This window comes from Natrix helvetica (genome assembly GCF_964273705.1).
Source record: "Natrix helvetica genome assembly, chromosome: 1".
NCBI classification, from domain to species: Eukaryota; Metazoa; Chordata; class Lepidosauria; order Squamata; family Natricidae; genus Natrix; species Natrix helvetica.
In genome coordinates, this window is record NC_138548.1 from 72530426 (window position 1) to 72550606 (window position 20181).

The 20181-nt window shown below is 39.6% G+C and overlaps 1 protein-coding gene across 1 annotated transcript in view; it reads right to left on the bottom strand.

Moving 5' to 3' along the window:
• The window catches only part of LOC309387114 (cytosolic phospholipase A2 epsilon-like), a gene marked incomplete at its 5' end in the record, with an annotated part of 57708 nt that overhangs the window by 15834 nt on the left and 21693 nt on the right, over nt 1-20181 (bottom strand). The window contains 11 exons of the mRNA XM_081943322.1: nt 89-311; nt 4163-4299; nt 5333-5492; nt 7396-7433; nt 8729-8806; nt 10040-10197; nt 12257-12320; nt 12945-12987; nt 13400-13440; nt 14423-14554; nt 18154-18290. Coding sequence (XP_081799448.1) covers nt 89-311; nt 4163-4299; nt 5333-5492; nt 7396-7433; nt 8729-8806; nt 10040-10197; nt 12257-12320; nt 12945-12987; nt 13400-13440; nt 14423-14554; nt 18154-18290 — 1211 coding nt within the window. The remainder of the gene's footprint in view (nt 1-88; nt 312-4162; nt 4300-5332; nt 5493-7395; nt 7434-8728; nt 8807-10039; nt 10198-12256; nt 12321-12944; nt 12988-13399; nt 13441-14422; nt 14555-18153; nt 18291-20181) is intronic.

Below are 20181 nucleotides of genomic sequence, written 5' to 3' on the forward strand. Positions count from 1 at the left end.
TAAGAAAGCATGTTCATTACAGAATACCATTTTTCTCCCAGAAGCTAAGAAACAACATAGGGAGACGCAGAAACCCCCTTTTGCATACCGCATCATTCAGCATGGCTTCAATCATGAGTCCCCAAAGATCTATAAAAGAAGATTTATATCCTGCAATGGTCCGCTGAGCCAGCTCCTTATGGTAAGACTTCAAATTTTCCAAGGAAAAGGCACCCCTCTTAGATTTGGCTGCTTGCTTCCGAGCTTGCAAAATGATTTCCCCAAGATCTTTATTTGACCAGTTGCTATCTTCATACAATTTTGTCATGGTCCTGAAAAGACAATAAATACAATAGAAATTTCAACTTTTGTATTTATTAAAGGTTGTTCTTCTCCAGCTTACATAAAATCAGAGGCAAATAAATCCTGATGGATTAGACTCAGAAATTCAACCATTATTAATTGTTAATGTATGTTCACATATCTAAATTATTAAATAATGCAGACAATGTTTTTCTATATGATTTTACTGTTGAAAATTTCCAAGTTTATGATCTGGGAGAATAACCCTACACTTCAACTAACTTCTGGAAGGGGACATACAATATTTCAAAATATAATACAATATTTACATAAATAGATTTTTGAAAACAGCTTTTTATCTTCTAAAATAGGTTAGTATCATTCACAAATATCTATGTAATGTCTAGTGTTTATGTATATTTACTTACATTGTATGTCTGTAATATTACTATTATTCTTATCTTCTTTACTAACCCCTTTTATTGGTATTGTTGTTGTTTGGTTTTTGTTGTTGCTCATATATATTGAAAGCTTTTGCATCAGAGATAATATTTTTTGTCTGTCTAATCACATTTGGCCAAACAAGTCAAGTCTAGTCTAGTCTAGTCTTGTCTTGTCTTGTCTTGTCTTGTCTTGCATTCTATTCTATTCTATTCTATTCTATTCTATTCTATTCTATTCCATTCCATTCCATTCCATTCCATTCTATTCTATATATATATCAGTGGTGGGTTTCAAATCCACCGGTGTTCTTATGGACACACGCAGCGTGCGCACACTTGCACAGCGCGCACATGCATCTTAGCACTTCCATGATGTTCCACAACGCTCCAGCTCCTCCGTGGAGCATTGTGCAGGCACTGTATGTGCCATGTACCTGCACGGAAGTGCAAAAGCCTTTAAACACCGGCAAGGAGCTCGGGCAGGCGGGTGGGCCCTCCAGAGCACCGTACCGGAACAGTATCCAGTGCTCCAGGCTGGCTCCGGTACGCCCGTACCAGGGTGTACGCCTGCAACCCAACACACAGACACAGATACACCCGTATGTATGTATGTATGTATGTATGTATGTATGTATGTATGTATGTAAATATATATATACTGGTCTTGTATTCGGGTCTTTTCCCATGTAAGATTGAGATTGTCTTGGCAACGTTTCGGTGAGGTCTCACTCTCCATCTTCAGGCTGGGTTTTGGGCTTAAAGCGTGGTCAGAGCTGCTGTCTTTCTATAAATCTTTGTGGGTGTGTGTGGAGTGTTGGCTTTGTTTCAGTAAGTGGAATGATTGGTTGTGTGGTTGTATCATGATTGGTAGATTGGTGCTGATTGGTGCTGGCTGTGTGTCTGTTGTTGTTTCGTGTTGTAACGGCCTAGGTGGTGGGTGGGGCTCGTTTGTTGACTAGGGCTGGTTTCCAGATGTCTGGTAGGCAGGAGGAATCATCACGTTTATTCATGTTGGGGGGTGTTTGTATTTCGATAGCTTCCATAATTATTCTCTTGTTGAAGTGTTCAGTTTTGGAGATTAACCTGGTTCCTTCAAAATTAATTTCATGTCCTGTAGCTTTAAGGTGCTGGAAAAGGGAGGAAGTTTTTTTCTTTTTTTCTTACTGCGTAAGAAAACTGAATAAGGAAAAAACTTCCTCCCTTTTCCAGCACCTTAAAGCTACAGGACATGAAATTAATTTTGAAGGAACCAGGTTAATCTCCAAAACCGAACACTTCAACAAGAGAATGTGTGTGTGTGTGTGTGTGTGTGTTGGTGTGCGCATGCGCGCACACACACACATACATATACATATGCATACATGCATACATGCATACATGCATACATGCATACATGCATACATGCATACATGCATACATGCATACATGCATACATGCATACATGCATACATGCATACATGCATACATGCATATGCATACACGCACACACACATACACACATATATACATACATACATACATACATACATACATACATACATACATACATACACACACATACCTTTATGCTGCTTTTCCTTTAGCACAATTTGTTCCTCTATATGCCCAGTTATTATTTTTTCTTTCATTACTGTTTCTATCAATTTCCCTGAAACAAATGTTATATGCACCAGTGACGTGCGGTCAGTAGATGCAAGGGAGGCAGGGCCTCACCTCTCTTCATGGAATAATAGTATATAATATTATATACTATATATAATATTATATACATCCGTCCGGCCGCGCCCGGGAGACGCAGAGGGAGAAATGTTGTCGGCGCCTCCGGATGACGAACCAGTTGCTTGCTTTCATCATCGGGAGGCCGACAACATTTCTGCCTCCACGTCTCCCGGGCGTGGATGGACGAAGGTAGCCAGAATGGCGCCGAAGCAGTCCGGCGAGCAAGGGAGCGAGGCAGCGAGATCTTCGGTCACTTGTCCACCGGACTGCTTCCGCATCTCCCGGGCGCAGATGGACGAAGGTAGCCAGAATGGCGCCGAAGCAGTCCGGCGAGCGAGCGAGGCAGCGAGATCTTCGGTCACTCGTCCACCGGACTGTCTTGGCGCCATTCTGGCTACCTTCGTCCATCCGTGCCCGGGAGATGCGGAAGCAGTCCGGTGGACGAGTGACCAAAGATCTCGCTGCCTCGCTCACTCGCTCGCCGGACTGCTTCGGCGCCATTCTGGCTACCTTCGTCCATCCGCGCCCGGAAGATGCGGAAGCAGTCCGGTGGACGAGTGACCGAAGATCTCGCTGCCTCGCTCGCTCGCCGGACTGCTTCGGCGCCATTCTGGCTACCTTCGTCCATCCGCGCCCGGGAGACGTGGAGGCAGAAATGTTATCGGCCTCCCGATGACGAAAGCAAGGGACTGGTTCGTCATCTGGAGGCGCCGACAACATTTCTCCCTCCGCGTCTCCCGGGCGCGGATGGACGAAGGTAGCCAGAATGGCGCCGAAGCAGTCCGGCGAGCGAGCGAGCGAGGCAACGAGCGAGGCAGCGAGATCTTCGGTCACTCGTCCACCGGACTGCTTCCGCATATCCCGGGCGCGGATGGACGAAGGTAGCCAGAATGGCGCCGAAGCAGTCCGGCGAGCGAGCGAGCGACGCAGCCTGATCTTCGGTTGCTTCCAGAGCCGAAGCGGGATGGAGCAGCCATCGCCTTGGAAGTGAGTCGCGCGGACGGAGCTTTGGGGCTGAGGAGAGAGGCAGGGACGGAGGGAGTGGGGGGAGAGGAGCCGCCCCCCTCACCCCCCAGGCAATGGGGAAAGCTTTCCCGAAATGGGGGGGGTGTCGCGGGAAATAAAAAGGGCGCGCGCTGGGGGGGGACGAAGGAGGCTTTGGCGTGCCTTAGAGGCGGGCGGGCAAGCAACGAAAGGAGCAGCGAGGGCGGGCGGTGGCTGCAGGCGGCAAGGCTTGAGCGGGGTGAAAGGGACTGGTGCCGGCGGAGGAAGTAATGCTACGCCGCGGTCCCCTTAATGTTCACTCAGGAAGGCGGAGAACGAGACCACGTGGTCTGCACACGTGGTCCCATTCCCCGCCTTCCTGATGACATCACCAGCCTCCCCAGCCATAACCCTCACCGCACGTCACTGATATGCACGTACATTGGCCTACCATCTTCCAGATCCCTTTTTAAAAAATTAACTACTTTCTGATAAGTTACATACTTTGCTAGGTTGTTCATCATTTCACGTTTCAGTTCTGCTATCAGGATCTAATAACATGTTCCTAAATATCTTCTTTTTCCACCTCAATTTGCTTTAATTATATAGTTGTATAGAATTCTATGCAGTATATTCTACCTTTAGCTCCAGAACGAAAGGTGGAATATAACTCTAAGTGATGAGAATAAAAGCCTCATTAAGATTCTTTATAAAACAAAAGCACCGTCTGTTACCATGTGGTTCCAGATGATCCAGTTAAATATGAAATACAGTCCAAAAGCTTCGTTCTCTGGAGACCCCAAAGGGTGCCATAAAGAGCTGTTAATGCTCTCATTCCAGCTCCTGTTGTTGTCATAGCAATTACTGGCACCTATTCAATGAAGGAAAGGAACATGTTATGATCATGAAGGAAAAGGAAGTCCTCAAAGAATTCCATAAAAAAAATTTAAACTAACATATTTGATTTGCCATTATAAGACTGTATTTCATCGCATGCAATATCAGAATGGGAAGTGTATGAGAAAAAAAAATAGATGGATTACATAAATATAATAGGCAAAATTGTATACACACTTTTAAACACAGGAAATTAAAGAAAGACTATTGAGTTCAAAAATGCCAAAACAGCCAAACCCAAATACTATAATATTACGTTGTAAATTGAGTCGGACCCAATTTTACAATTTTTACAGTAGTTGATAAGCGAATTACTGCAGCCATTAAGCCAATCATCTGATCATTAAGTGAATCCAGTTTTCTCGATGAGATTTTTTTTTGCCAGAAATTGGTCAGGGGGAGAGTCACAAATCATGATAACATGACTATAGAACAGGGGTGTCCAAACTTGGGAACTTTAAGACTTGTGGACTTCAACTCCCAGAATTCCCCAGCCAGCCTGGCTGGGGAATTCTGGGAGTTGAAGTCCACAAGTCTTAAAGTTCCCAAGTTTGGACACCCCTGCTATAGGATAATGCAAACAGTTGAAAAAGTGAACCAGTTGCCAAGGGCCCAAACTCCATGACTGCAAAAAAAAAAAAAAAAAAAAAAGTCAAGTACAAAAAGAAAAGATACAAAGAAATACGAATACATACTTTTAATTTCTTTTCTTTCTTTTTTCTTTTTTGCAGCAAATACAAATAGGTTTACAAAATTGTATCTTACTCTTTGGTAAAAAGAAAAAGCTCTCTCTTTTTTTAGCTAGTTGTTTGTTTTTTTAAATCATCCACACCTATAAATCATAAGTTCATTTTTTGTTCATATCAGTCTGTTTAGGGGAGGTCAGTAGATTCATAGCAGTTTAATATATACAGTTTGGAGGGAATCGGGTTGATACTGAGGTTGGACTAGAAGACCTCCAAGGTCCCTTCCAACTCTGTTATTCTGTTACTGCGTTATCCACTTACTTCATGGTCATTCAGGTCTTGCCCTAAAGGAAGAATACTTTTCAGAGCTGCAGCCACCACTTTCTTTCGTTTCTGCAGGAAATTGTTTTCATCTGAGCACAGACCATATCCTAGGCGCACATCAAGAGCTTTTGGTCTTCTACAAAACAGCCCCTGGGTCCTAAGGTAGACAGGAAATTCATTATAAATGTTGCTGTATCATATTGGCTTGAATCTAGCAAAGATCATTTATTAATCTGTGGGAAGATTAATCACATACAACTCATTGTATCAACCTATCAAGGGCCTTGGAAAGAACAAATAGCTTCATTGAGAAACATTGCAACATCAGGGCCACGACAACTACTTTTGCAACCTGGATAGACAATTAAACAGACACATAGAGAGAAACAGGGAAATAACTAGAAGCCAGCATGGATTCATTAAAAATGAGTCATGTAAAACAAATATTATGGCTTCCTTAGACAATGTGATTAGACTGACAAACCAAGGGACCACTACAATCACTTAAACTTCACTAAGGCATTGGATAAAATAGATTGTTGCCTTCTTCTTGATAAATTGGAACATTGAGCCCATGCAACAAAATGCTATTCAGTTGTGTGAAATGTTAGTTTCTGCATTTAAGCAGGAAAAGATAGATGCATGAAATTGACAGTCCGCAACTTACAACCAGTTGCCAATCATTCAAAGTTACAATGGATTCAAAAAATGTTATTAATGACCCATCTTTGAAATTATGACTGCCACATCACCAGCATGGTCACATGATTACATTTCGGGCTCTTGCATTTATGACCAGCTGCAGCATTCTGGGGTCACATGATAACATTTTGTGAAGTGTTGGGTATTTGGGGAGAAAAAAGGCCAACCTCCCGCCCCCAAAATGGATTTAAGCTGGATTTAGACTTAAAACCATGTGAGTCAGTACAGTACAGTAGGAAACAACTAGAATCATTTGCAAATAGGAAAACTAATTGCTCTTTTTTAAAATTTGAGACAGGAAACCATGGAATATATTATTAATAATTAATAGAATTATTCTGCATTTTCTCCAACGGCTTAGGCAGCATATATAGCAACACCTTCTCCAATTTTTCCCACTGTTACAACTGTGTGGGGTGCTTTGATCCAAGAGAGAATGAGTGGCCTTAAGTCACCCAATAAACTTTCATGGATAGCTTCAGTCCTTCCAGTCCTAGGGAAACACCTTAACCACTTAACAAGATTCCTCCTCCTTTTTTTTTTTTTGCTTTTGTGTTGTAACTTCCATTTTACATGGGCATTTTATCTGCATTACTAGAAGCAGAATTATTCCTTCTTTTCTTAACCTATTTGATTCTGTCTCTGTCTAAGCAGATCCTTTTCCTTAAGTCTGAGTGCATTAAGATAAAAAATGTGATTGAAAAACAAATATTTCAAACAGAAAGTAACAAATTACGTCTACTCAACCTTCTGTGGCAAAGTGTATCTACAATGTAAGCAATTTTCATTGTTTATTTTTCAAGATCTGTATTCAGAGATGCTTTTCACTATGCATAATCAAATGGTATGAAGAAATTAACTGCAATTCAGTATGTTTATTTTTTCTAACTCTTTGAGGGATATATTGGTACCATTCTGTTTTTTCTAAACAAGGAAAAAGGCAATATTCACATATCCATACCCAAACAAAGAGCAAATAAACATATTTCAGATGTAACATTCAGGGAAACTTACCATTTACTTCTATAGGTATATTCCTTGGAAAGTTCCCTCACAAGTGACAATATCAGGGTCATATGACAGCCAATACCATGCAGTCAAAACCTACTTACCTTTTTAATGTGTTACATGTTTAAAAATGGGATTAGGTTTTAATTGTTTGCTCATGGCTGCTTTTATGGCTTTTTTTGAGTGCTGCTATTCACTCTTCTAGGCAACATGTTGTCAGCTGGTTAAAATTATTTTTCATATTAAAATCACATTAGGTTGGTACTACAATAAAGCAAGGCATATTAAGACCAAAAGAATTAGACAATGTGTGTGAAATTATAATCCAGGGTTATAAAATCCCTCCTTACCATTCCTTTGCCTTCACACTCAAATCAAACATTTTGTCCTAAAAGAAAGAAATAAAAAGTGGTTAAATGCTAGAGGATGGTTATGCTTTCATTTCTTTCAGTTTTAGAATACATTCTACTTTCACAATAATATATATCTTTGTGGCTCAGTAAGAGTTTCACTGTGCAAAGAATTAGGCACAAGCAATTGCCTCCATCCTACAGTATTGCAAATTGGAAGCTTTATCTCAAAATTAGATAGATTAACCCACACATATATTCCCCCAGATCCAAGTTTTGGCATAATAATTATCGTACTTTTTGGAGTATAAGACACACTCCCCCCCCCCCAAAAAAAGGGTGAAAATGTTGGTGCATCTCATAAACCAAATATACCCATTTTTGGTCTCCCAAAACCCTGCCCCATGCATTCGCTTTTGCCAAAAATGGGCCTGTTTTTCACAAAAATGGGGCGTGCAGAGGGTTTGGGAGGCCTGCAGAGTGCTCCAGGGGGCTGGGGAGAGCAAAAACTCTCTGGGGGATTTAGGAGGCCAAAATGGGGGCATTTTTCACTTGTTTTTGTTTTTTCAAAAATGGGGCATACAAAGGGTTTGGGAGGCCTACAGATTGTTCATGGGGGCTGGGAAGAGCAAAAACTGGACATGCAGTGGCCAAAACCTATTTTCTTCTTGTTTTTCTCTTCAAAATATTGGTGCATCTTATAGTCCAAAAATATGGTATATATTTAATACAATAAAATAAATAATTAAAGATCCAATCAGTTTTACCTGATATAAATTAGTACAGACAATAGAAAAACCATCTAACAAGGTCATTTAGATAGTCATAGGTTCCTAACTATTTTGTAGATCTTTAATTGTTTCTTATTAATTTTTTAAATTTAAATTAGGCAAATGAAAAAACAAGATTTACTTCATGACTGATGAGTGATCAAAAGAACTCTTGAACCCAATCATAATGCAATCAGTGAAGCTTAGCTGAAATACTAATTTATGAAGAAATGTTGATAATATCTGAAACTTTTAAATCAATTATATCCTCCTTCCCCCTTGGTGCTGCATAATCCTACAAAATTTAGCATACTCTGGACTATGGTTAAAAGTTACAGCAAACAACAGGAATAATAAGAAGGAATTGAAAAAATATTTGTATGAAAATGAAAGTACAAGTGGCATGTTAGAAGCCAGTAACATTGGGCATTATGATATAGTCACATATGTGAAAACACTGGCCCTCTTTGCCCAACCTTGATACCCATGTTTTCATATTGTCCCTTTGAACTAAAAGTATATTTGCATATTTTTATCCTAAAAAAGTAACAGCTGATTCTCACCGGTGTTATCATCACTTTCTCATTTATTGGAAGTGAGTTCAAAGGAACAGTTGTTGATTCATTGCTTTGTGTGGAAATCTGCATATAAAATAAATAAGTTCTGTCGGTTACTGACTGCGATGAAATCATTTGAATTTCAATAAATAAATAAATTTCTGCTAGGAAAAAGTGTGACAAGGAATTGGTTGGAGCTAGAATAGCCGTAGTGATCATGAAGGAGTATTTGATGCCCAAGAAGTGGAATGACCACTGGTTGCTTCACCACTCATTCTTTTGAAGGTATTTAAGCAGGGACTTCAGCAACTTTGGCTGTGTTCTGATTTTTGGAAGTGTTCTAGATTGACTACTAATGAGTGTTCTTTGATGGCAGTCCATTGCTCAGTACAAATGTTTGTTCCCCCTCCCATCAAACTACTAAGAATTATAAGGCATTTCCACCCAACCCAAAAGTTACATTTGTACTGACATTCTCATCACAGATGCCAAGAAATTGATCAATGTGACCTACCTCCTATTATTATCATTATCATATGGCATTGTTACAATCCAGGAGACCACAATTAAATTGCAGAGTAGTAGTTTGGCTTGCCAAGGTACCAGCCCTGTTATAGAACACACTTATGCACTTTCTAAGGTACCACACAGAAAGACAGGCTGTCTTCACATCAGAGAGAAAGTGTGGCTCTTCCTGCAACATCACCCAAGCCCTCTTTCCTGCAGCTGCTTGGCAAGTGAGCACCACAACAACAAAGGTTCAGAGCCATCAGGAATCTGACTACATGCACAGAGCACCAGCTCATCTCCCCACCAAAGTGGTACCTACCTATCTACTTGCATCGAGCATGCTTTCAAACTGTTAGGTGGACAGAAGGTGAAGCAAGTGGCAGGAACTCATCCTGCTGTGCAATGCTTGGCCTCAACTGCAGATCTGAGACCATCTCTAGAGTCAGTAAGCCACTGAGCCACCACGCCTCTTCCATTCCCTCCAATGAGGCTGTACAAAACAATGATGCTTCAACCACTGCCCCAATCCTATCTCAAAATTACCATGTCAGGTTTGTTTTATGGAGTGGAATATAAATAGGTACTGGTGTTAAAGACACCAAGTTGTGCATTAAATCCAGCAATCAGGATTAGGGAACAGTATCAAGGTGCAAGAGATTATTTGCAAAGTTTCCCCTGAAGCAGCAGTTGAAGCAGAAGTGGCTCAGCTGCTGGAGGCCTCCCTGGACCAACAAAGTTATGGAAACATCGCTTTGCAACACACTCTCAGATAGGCACATGCTATGAGCATGGAGACAAGCAACTTACTGCACAGAACTGTCTTCTTGGCAATTCAATGTTAAGGTCTGATTGGTTATATTTAATATAGTGAAATTTAGCAGGAGAAGCAGGGCAAAGCCAGTAACCTAAAGAGAGATTTTCAGCGCCTTCATAGGATCCATCCACTGAAAGAGTAAAATTTCTGTCTAAATGAAAGACAAAACAAGATTTTTAATTAATGATCCTATGAAAATATGCACAAACATTGAAAATGCCATTTAGATTTCTTGATTAATGGAAAAATTATAGGAAGGAAGGAAGGAAGGAAGGAAGGAAGGAAGGAAGGAAGGAAGGAAGGAAGGAAGGAAGGAAGGAAGGCAAGAGAAGAGATCTTTGTAAATTCCCCTTTTAATCCCCAGTCCCAGCTCAATACCATTTTGAAGACTACTTTTAGGAAGTGCAGAACTTAACAAGAACCAAGGAAATTAATCCATACACACATACTTCTCTCTGTTCCCTCTGAGAACTTCACTCCCTGATCACTTGATTCAATCATTAGATTGCAGAGCAGTATAAATCAAATTTCTATTCTGTTGGTATGTGGTTTCCAGCATATTTAGAATATGAAGGATATCAAACTCTGCAAAATTGTTTTGAAATATATTTTTAACAAAATATCTAAGAACACATGCAACAGACCAAATCTAGATACTGAAAACAGTGATAAATTAACAAGTAATGAATAACCATCTTCACAATTAGCCATTGCCATAAGATAGAGTAAGATGACATATATGGAAGCTGACTTTCCTTTAGTGTCCTCCCCACCACCCCAGGAGGAATATTGAAGGATATTGCTCTGGTATTGAAGTGACATACAACTGCCAAGGGGAAGGAAATGTCATATGATCTTTTGCTTCAGGCATCTAATTTTCATAGGCTGCTCCAGATTCTCTCATTTTATTGCCAGATTAGAATATGAAAGGAAACTGTACTCCTGAAAAGGTTAGATGAGTATTGTCCCTGTCTTAAATAACAGTGTTCAACATAGTTCTAGGGTGCAACAAAAATATTTTTTTTCTCAAAACATGAATGTTTGCTATATTAGGATGCAATTAAATAGCATATTGTAATTACTTGGCACACATCAAAAGGGGTATTAAATTTCACTGTACGTTGCATCCTTGTTGCGTTTTGATGAAAGCAATTCTTTATAATATCTTTGGGAAGGAGTGATAAAAAGGAGACAGATACAGATCTGACCTTTTTCTATAGATTTCACAACCATATGCAGCACCCCCCTGTGGGGAGTTTGTAGCGAGTTTTGCTAAATGTTGGATGCTACAAAAACAAACACAAAAAGTTATGTGAAGCTTGGGACAGGCCACAGTTCATGATGAATAGACTTGATGTTGTTTCATATGTAATCTTGTAGGTAAGCTATGAATCTTATTTGACATTTCTGTATTTCATCTATACCATACATTCAGTACTTAAACTTAGAGTATATCCTCTTTTCTAATAATAAGAATAACAACATTTCCTTTCCTTTCAGAAATGTAGTAACAATTTCACTATTTTAATGGACATGGTTGCAACTGTTAGATAAATGCTACATGCATTTTTTAAAACTTCAGCTGTGTATTTAAATCCAAATAAATCAATTTTAATATGTCTGCCCCATTGTAGAAATAGATAAAAATAGAGACATATACTGGCATATTTTATATATGTATTATAGAACTTCTGAAAATGTATTGTCATGGGATTGTCATGGGAAAATTATAGCCCTTTTTCTGATCTCACTGGATAATCCATCAGAAGAAAAATCTTTCTAGATTTAATATAGTCAACTGTCTTATAAAGGCCTATAAAAATATACATTTAAAATTAAATGGAGAAGGGGATGTCTAAAATAAATTGCAAAAATGACAAATACATTAATTATGTGTTCAGTTCAGCAATTATACAAAATACTTTGAATGATAAGGCCCCAAATTGTTGAGTTTGTCAACACTTTCTAATAAAAGTCAAAATCCCTCTTGTCTTTTTTCTCATTTAATCCAAATTAATTCTGAATTTTGCTCAGAGAAGATGCACTGTTTGTCAACATTTTACTTTTCTGGAATGTAAATGCAATTAAAATGTTTTTGAATATTTCACAAGTTTATAGCAGTTCAGTATGGATTGTGAAGGAACAGAGAGGAAAACAAAATACTAATCAGTCCTTCTTGCATAATATAAAAATCAAAAGTTGTAATTTACCTGATAAGATACCTTTTCTTCTTCCCCCATTTACTTGAACTTCTAAACAGGCAACTTCACGAGACTGTATAAGATTTGTTATTTTTAAAAATGCAATAATAAAAGATATTGTATAGAGCAAAGTTACATTTTTATACTTCTATCCCATGAGTCTGTTGTGCAGAATGACATGAAATGTAAATGGTACATATCCTGTTTCCCTGAAAATAAGACCTCCACAGATAATAAGCCCTACCCGAAAATATTGCAATACAGCAGCAGCCATGAGGTGACCATGCTCTCTGCCTCCTGCACCTCAAAAATAATAATAAGCTCCCCAAAAATAAGGCCAAGTTCTTATTTTGGGGGTCAAAAGAAAATAAGACCATGCCTGGTAAGACATCAGGCCCTAAGCACTGAATTTATTTATAAGCACTGTGCTAACAATATGCACAAATGAAGCACATGAAGGAATAATTAAGCATGGTGTTTTGATTTTTTTAAAACCTTTTCCATCTCTACTCTCTAGTCAATTTCCATTTGCTTCCAGATTTCAAGATATGCTTCAGGCTTGGCTTCTCTAAGTGAACAATTTCTACCCAATCACCCAGAGCAATGTTAACATGAGCAGAAGCTGAGCATCCTTAGTTTAAGACCCTTTCCTTCACCAGCTATTCAATTCAAGAGTAGCGTAGAATAGCAAAATTACCACTAAGACTCCATTGGTAAGAATTTTTTCTGGAACATCAGGGCTGAAAAGGGGAAAAAAAATACATTATTTCAGTCAATGTTTTAACAAGCAGGGACAATATTCCTTCTGACATGCTTATAATCTTCCATGCGTCAACTCAATAGCGTGTGTGTTCAAACAAAATATTCATTCAACTTCATAAGGAGGAACGTGGTCTCACTGTCTCCAGCAAGGAGTAGCTGAGCTTAGCTCAAAAGCCCTTTATGTGGTATTCTTTCCAGAGAAAATGGAAGGAAGATGGAAGGACTGCTAGAACTACTATGATTACTGAGGAAAATGACACTCTTCTATTATTGCCAGATGAGTTAAATCTGTATGTATATTGACAGTAGTATCTATTAGGTAAGTTCTAAAGTAAGCTGTCTATGCTGGCAATTCTCTTTTATGGTTCACTTTACAGTTTTTGGTCTTACCTGCTCTCCAATGTGAATTCAACTTCTAGTTCCTCCTTGCCCTGAAAATATAAAATAAATGTTTCATATTTTTATACATTTCTGCACATTCCTTTAGGAATAAGAATTAAATGCTTAAATAAGGTTCCTTTGCAGAAACATACAATGTAACTAGGTCTTTTCCCCACCTGTACCACTGCCTCCAACACCCACATGTTAAATATAGATGACTAATTCAGGGAAACCAATACAACTGAACAAGGCAATACAATGTCTCCTATGTACAATATTCACTGAATATTTTTACAGATAGAGTGGAAGTAGAAAGGTAAAAACAAAACAAATATTTCTTGAGTTTATTATTAATCGGTCTTAATTTAAAGGTTATTAATGTGCCTATCACTTTGGAGTGACATTGGTGTCCATATGCCTGATTTGTCTTCTCAACTCCAGAGCGAAATATTTAAAGGAGAATGGACACAGCTCACATTGGTGATAATATGGAGAAAAATCTCCTGAGTTTTTCTTCTATTAGAAAAATTCCTGCATTTATGTTTTACCAGTTCTCATTAGACTGCTGTAAAAAGTACTTGATTTACATGTGGATTTGTAATTGATTAGAAGCTAAGTATGATGTTACTGGTTTTATTTGAATGACTTGTTTCTCATTTTTCCATCACCTGTCTGATGACCTGTAGCTACCCTGACTTCCCATGCTTCTATTAAATCTCAGGGAAAACCCATGCTGGCTTTTCAGTAATGGTTTTGCCACTAAAGAGAAGTTCTGCCCTTGAAAAATCGAGAATCTTTCCTACATTGGACAAATTCAAAACCTTTTGAGCCCACAAAAAATCCCAAAAACTATTTGTGACTAGCTGCAGCTCATAAGTTACATATTTGATATGAAAAATACTATTTTATGCAGATTAAACGTCCCCTTTTAATATGGTTCCACATTAACAAAGTGAGAATGTGGTGAAAATCCAGAGACACATGTCTTTTCCCTCCAGTGGAAGAAGCAGACTTGTTAAGTTTAGCAGTCACCTTTGGATTTAGCTGAAAGCTCAGGGGAATGGTTTCTCCGAGTTGGATTTTAGATACATCAAACATAACAGTGAGGAGATGGTCGTCTTCTGTGATTTTGTCTTCATCATAGACGTTAAATTCTAAAATATTCTGTAGAAAGAACAACAAAAAGAACTTCAGAATTCTATCCATGGCTTAGGCTAGCATCCTGCCTCAGCCTATTTTTCCCCCCTTGGTGTTTCATTTGTTGTTAGGCAACAAAAGAGTGAACATTTCTTTACAAAAAATAATGGAACAATTATACTATATGTACCAATAGCACGTGGCAATAACACTTAGTAAATAGTGCTATTAGTACTTAGCAATAGCGTAGCTTAGTTTAGTTTAGCACTTAGCAATAGCATTGAGACTTTGGAAAAAGTGCAAAGAAGAGCAACGAAGATGATTAAAGACCTGGAGAGAAAAACATATGAAGAACAGTTGCAGGAATTGGGTATGGCTAGTTTAGAGAAAAGAAGGACTAGGGATGACATGATAGCAGCATTCCTGTATTTGAGGGCCCTCCACAAAGAAGAGGGGATCCATTTATTTTCCAAAGCTTCAGAACGCAAGACAAGAAACAATGAATGGAAACTAAAGAGAGAAGCAACCTGGAATTAAGGAGAAACTTTTGGCAGTGGTTTGCTCTCCAAGCTTGTTTCAATTTAGTTTCTGAACGTTTTGTTAAAGGACTAGGTGATATCATCAGCAGGAGTTTCTTGTCTTATTCTCCTTAGTCTATAAATGATTTCTTATGTATAACAATCAATCAATAAGAGAACCAATCAGCTGCTCAGAATTTAAATATAGCTCCAAACCAACAACTAATCATACGAGCAACCAACCACACTGGCACATAAGACGTTTATAAACTAAAGAGAATAAGACAAGAAAATCCTGCTGATGATGTTACCTAGTCTGGTAACGAAATGTTCAGAAACTAAATTGAAACAAGCTTGGAGTGCATACCACTGCTAAAATCTTAAACCCAAGCAACCAGTATTTTCTATTACTTTAAGGAGAAGCTCCCTAACAGTGAGAACAATTAACCAGTGGAAGAGCTTGCCTTCAGAAGTTGTAGGTGCTTCATCACTGGAGATTTTTAAGAAAACACTATTGACAGCCACCTGTCTGAAATGCTTAGGGCAGTGATGGCTAATCCTTTCCCCATTGCATGCCAAAAGCAGGGAGAGTGCAGGGGGGGGGTCATGCCTGGGCATGGCCACACCCATAATGCTATGTGTGTGACCCCACATGCGCATGTGCACATGGCCCCCAGCCTTCCCCCATCCCCCACTTTTGGCTCGCAATGGACTCGTTTTATGCCCTCCCTAGACTCCAGAGGCTTTCTAGGAGCCTGGGGAGGGTGAAAAAAGCCCCCCCACACACACACACGCACATCCTGGCGGCTTCAGGAGGCTTCCCTGAAGGCTCCGGAGGGCAAAAAACAGCCCTACGGGCAAACCATAAGTGAGTTCTGGGTTGCCCATAGGGCAGTTTTTTGCCCTCCGGAGCCTTCAGGAGGCTTCCCTGAAGCCCCCCAAGTGTGAGAAATGGCCCAACGCATAAACTGGAAGTCTGTTCCCAAACTTCCAGTTTGTGTGTTGGGTTGTTTTTTGCCTTCTGGAGGCTGCAGGGAAGCCTCTGGAAGGCAAAAAACAGTCTTAAAAGAAGGCCCAAGTCAGCTGGCCAGCTCATGCATTGCATGGTGGAGCTGACAGGGCAACGCCTCACGTGCCCTAACAAATGGCGTGTCATAGGTTCGCCATCACGGGTATAGGGTTTTCTGCTTTAGCAGGATCTTGGACTAGAAGACCTCCAAGGTCTCTACCAGCTCTATTCTGATTGATTGATATTCTGTTTCATAGTGTTTTACAGCCCACTGTAGGCGATTTAAAGTACACAGCCCCCAACAATCTGTATCCTCATTTTACCAACCTCAAACCGATGGAAGGCTGAATCAACCTTGAGCCAGTCAGAACTGAACTCCTGGCAGCAAGCAGTAAGTTAGCCTGCAATACTGCATTCTAACCACTGCACAACCATGGCTCCTGTCGGTGACTTTGTTTTTATTTCTAATTGCAGATCCTGATTACATAAATATTTATTGTTCTAGTTTCTACCATCCATCACACAATAATAGCTTTCCACATAACAGGATTTGCTTGCCAATAAAATGACAAGATGTGAGTTATTGTAGGAATCTGAATGAAACTTAGCCCAGTAGCCCCAGGTCCTATTGCACATACTGCAATGTAGTCATGGAAAAGTTCTATTTTATTATTTTATTAACATGAAAGTAAATATGGAAATCCTAATGGATTTGTAGAGCTTTCCATGAAGCTTTTTTAAAAAATGCAAAAGGAGCAAGATTTTGTTTGTTTATTGTCTGCCCAATTCCCAGTTACTCCTGGCAGTTTATCCATAAGTGCTATTCATTCAGGGAGCAAACATTTCTTACGCTATGAGGAGACATTAGGCCTACTCTGCCCTGAGGGGTTTTCCCCCCAGCTATTTGGGTCTCTGTAGATTTGCATAGAGAATTGGTGAAGTAAAGCCAGGGGTGGGCTGCTACGGGTTCATCTGGGTTTGGGAGAACCCGTAACTAACATTATGTCCGGTTCGGAAAACATCCATATCCCATCCCTGGCTGGCTCCGCCCCTCCCACCCCACCTTTCCCAGGAGTCTCCATGCGGCCCATTTTGGATGCGAGGTAAGTGCAGGGCCCCCACGGAGGCTCAAGGAGGGGAAAAAATGGGCCTCCCAGAAGTTCTGCAAGGCCAGAAATGGGCCTATTTCTGACCTCCAGAGGACCTCCGGAGCCAAGGGAAGCAGTTTTCACTCTCCCAGAGCCTCCAGAGCCTGGGAAGGTGACACAGCCCCCCGCCATGGTGCAGGAGGCCGACTAGGCCATGCCCACCATGGCCATGCCCACCCAGCAACTGGGCAGAGAACCCATTACTGAAATTTTTGTAGCCCACCCCTGAGAAAAAGCTGTTGTGCTTGAACAGACATGTGAAGACCATAGAGAAAATCTTACAAATCGATGCACCATACCGTTTGGGTATTTTTAAACGCTATTTGAAATGTTTGAAAGATGAGTAAAAGAGGCATCAGGTGTGGGTTTCATTGTTGTTTGTTGTGAGGAAACAAGGGAAACAACATGGCAAATTTCCACTGTTGCATTGTCTCTTGCCCAAGGTCTGATTCTTGAATACCATTGGTAATTCATCTCTTATTGAATGGATTGAGTCACAGTCCTTTTATTTGTTTGCTCTAGCTTTATGGTTATTTGAAGTGACTATTTGAACAGCAAGCAGAACTTGAAATATTGGGAGATATTGTTCTAAAAGTGTGCAATCAGGCACAATTTTTAAAAAAAACTAGTCTCATTTCATAGTTAGCCTCTCCTCATTATTCTTTGTATATTGGCTATAAAAGGAATTCCACCAAAAAACATCTGAGAATTTCCTCATAGAAATTGGGCCTTTAATGGCATCTGATTGGAGAGGAGTGGGATGTAAAAAAATCATGATCACATGATCAAAGCCCAGCCCTTTCTTAAATGTGTCAGAGATAAAAGGGGGCAGGGTTTCAATTGCACACAAACATCTACCATCTTGACTTCATTCCTCCACCCAAACAAGTCACACTGTCACACTTGGTACCTTCTAAATGTGTTAGAACACAGCTCCAAGCATTACCTTACCTTTACTTTGTCCTGAATTCTGAAGTGAAAAGTTTCATTCCACACAGGATCCTTAGAATCTTTGATGGTCTGTGTCTTCATCCTTTTCACTGAAGCGGTAGGTAAGTATAAACTCACATAGCAGTCAGACTGGGTTACTGTACCAAAAGACATGAAATTTTACATAAATGTAGCAATGTATCATGATTATTTACAAAGTTATATCAGTTTCTCAATGTGTAAAGTTATTTAGTCATGTCAGTTGACCCAATTGTAGATCCAAAAAGAGGATAGCAGGAGAAAAAGGGTTTGGAGTCAGAAGAAACAGGACTGACATGGCTAGTCCACAATATATGGATTTAAAATACATTATTAGTACATTGCAGAACAATAATTATGAACTTCCTTGGGATAATGAACCAATCTAGAATAGAAATGTACTCTAGCTGGACATTTTCATAGTGGATTCATTATCCAAAATGTATAGGAACACTATTCAGGATTTCCACATTTCTTTGTTCATATAAGTACAATAACTTGCATGTGTGGTTTACATTCTACCCACTATCATTAGATAACAAGGGATGGGGGAATGATGGGCAAAGTTCATTGGTTTTCCATTATGGGAAGATTGTTTTTATCTGCAAACATATCACTGGGCAGAACAGGAGGAAGACCTTGCTTCTCCCCTTTCATAACTGAGAATATTTTAAAGGAAGGGTATACAGGGCTGGGTTGTCAAACTCAAGGCCTGGGGGCTGCATTTGGCCCATAGGGTGCTTAGATCTGCCCCTTGGGGCCACCCTGGAAACAGCAAAGGAGTGGCCCATAATGTTTCTGCGAGTGAAAATGGAGCCGCCACAGCTGAAAATGACGCTTGTGAGGGCCTTGGGCAACACTCGTGTATTTTTATTTTGTTTTGTTTGTTTCAATGCTATGCCTATTCCCAAAGGCCCTGGATAGCTAACAAACATCACAAAGTAACCCACCACAAATAAATCCAGCCAGAAAATAAATAACATATAATATCAAAATTATACAAAAAGAAAAAGAAGTAAAACAGGGATGCTACTGTGCACCAGTGGAAGTAGTATAATTTTTTTCCCAGCCTAACCACACAAACAAAGTTATACTACTGTATTTATCCTTTGAGTGGCATCTTTGAAAACTGGGCCAACTTTATGCTTTGGCTAGTTTACAGTGACTTGTTGTGAGATAAATGACTGGATTTGGCTTTGTAATCAAGCAAACACCTACTTCTATCCTCATAATTAATTTTGCCTTAACTTAATCAGATAAGGAGACACGTAAATTAGTGAAGTTGTCCATGTACCTAGCTCTTATTTCTGGAACAACAACAAAAGGATTCTTCAGCTAAGAACCTTCAATGCTTATAAATCAAAGCACAACTCAATGTGAATACAAGAAACCAGATAACTAAGCAAGCTCCTGTGCTTTCAGAGAAGAATGTTTGCATACAGTCTTCTTGGATAGAACCAAATAAAATAGATGTTAAGGATAGGGACTCAACAGCATACTTTAATACTATGCATGATAAACTTAATATTTGTAAGATTAGAGAGCTATTTTAATGTATGTATATATATATATATATCAAGTAGAAACTTAATGGAGAAACACACTTGCATGGAAATGCAAAATGGACACTAGTCTTCTCAGACTTTCTAAGATATACAAAAGACAGAGGTTTTCCCCCATATGTCAGGTAGGGATAGTTCATATTCCCTATAGAAAAATACTCTTCATGCACATGAATTACCATCACAACCTTAGGATCATTCTTGGGCAATAGAATGCACAAGGCTGAGCAGCTTATACTTCATGGGTTCATAGACGTTTAACTAAGACTATTAAACAAGGTGCTAATTATCACTCCTACTTGCAAGGCTGGGGCGTAATTGTGCTGCATAACCGGAAACACAAAAGCAAAAACATTCAGGTGACAATCTTTTTAACATAGGTCACGTTGGTGAAATCTGACAGTGTGTTGAAAAGAGTGAATAGCCTTAAGTCTTTTGTGGGGAACAA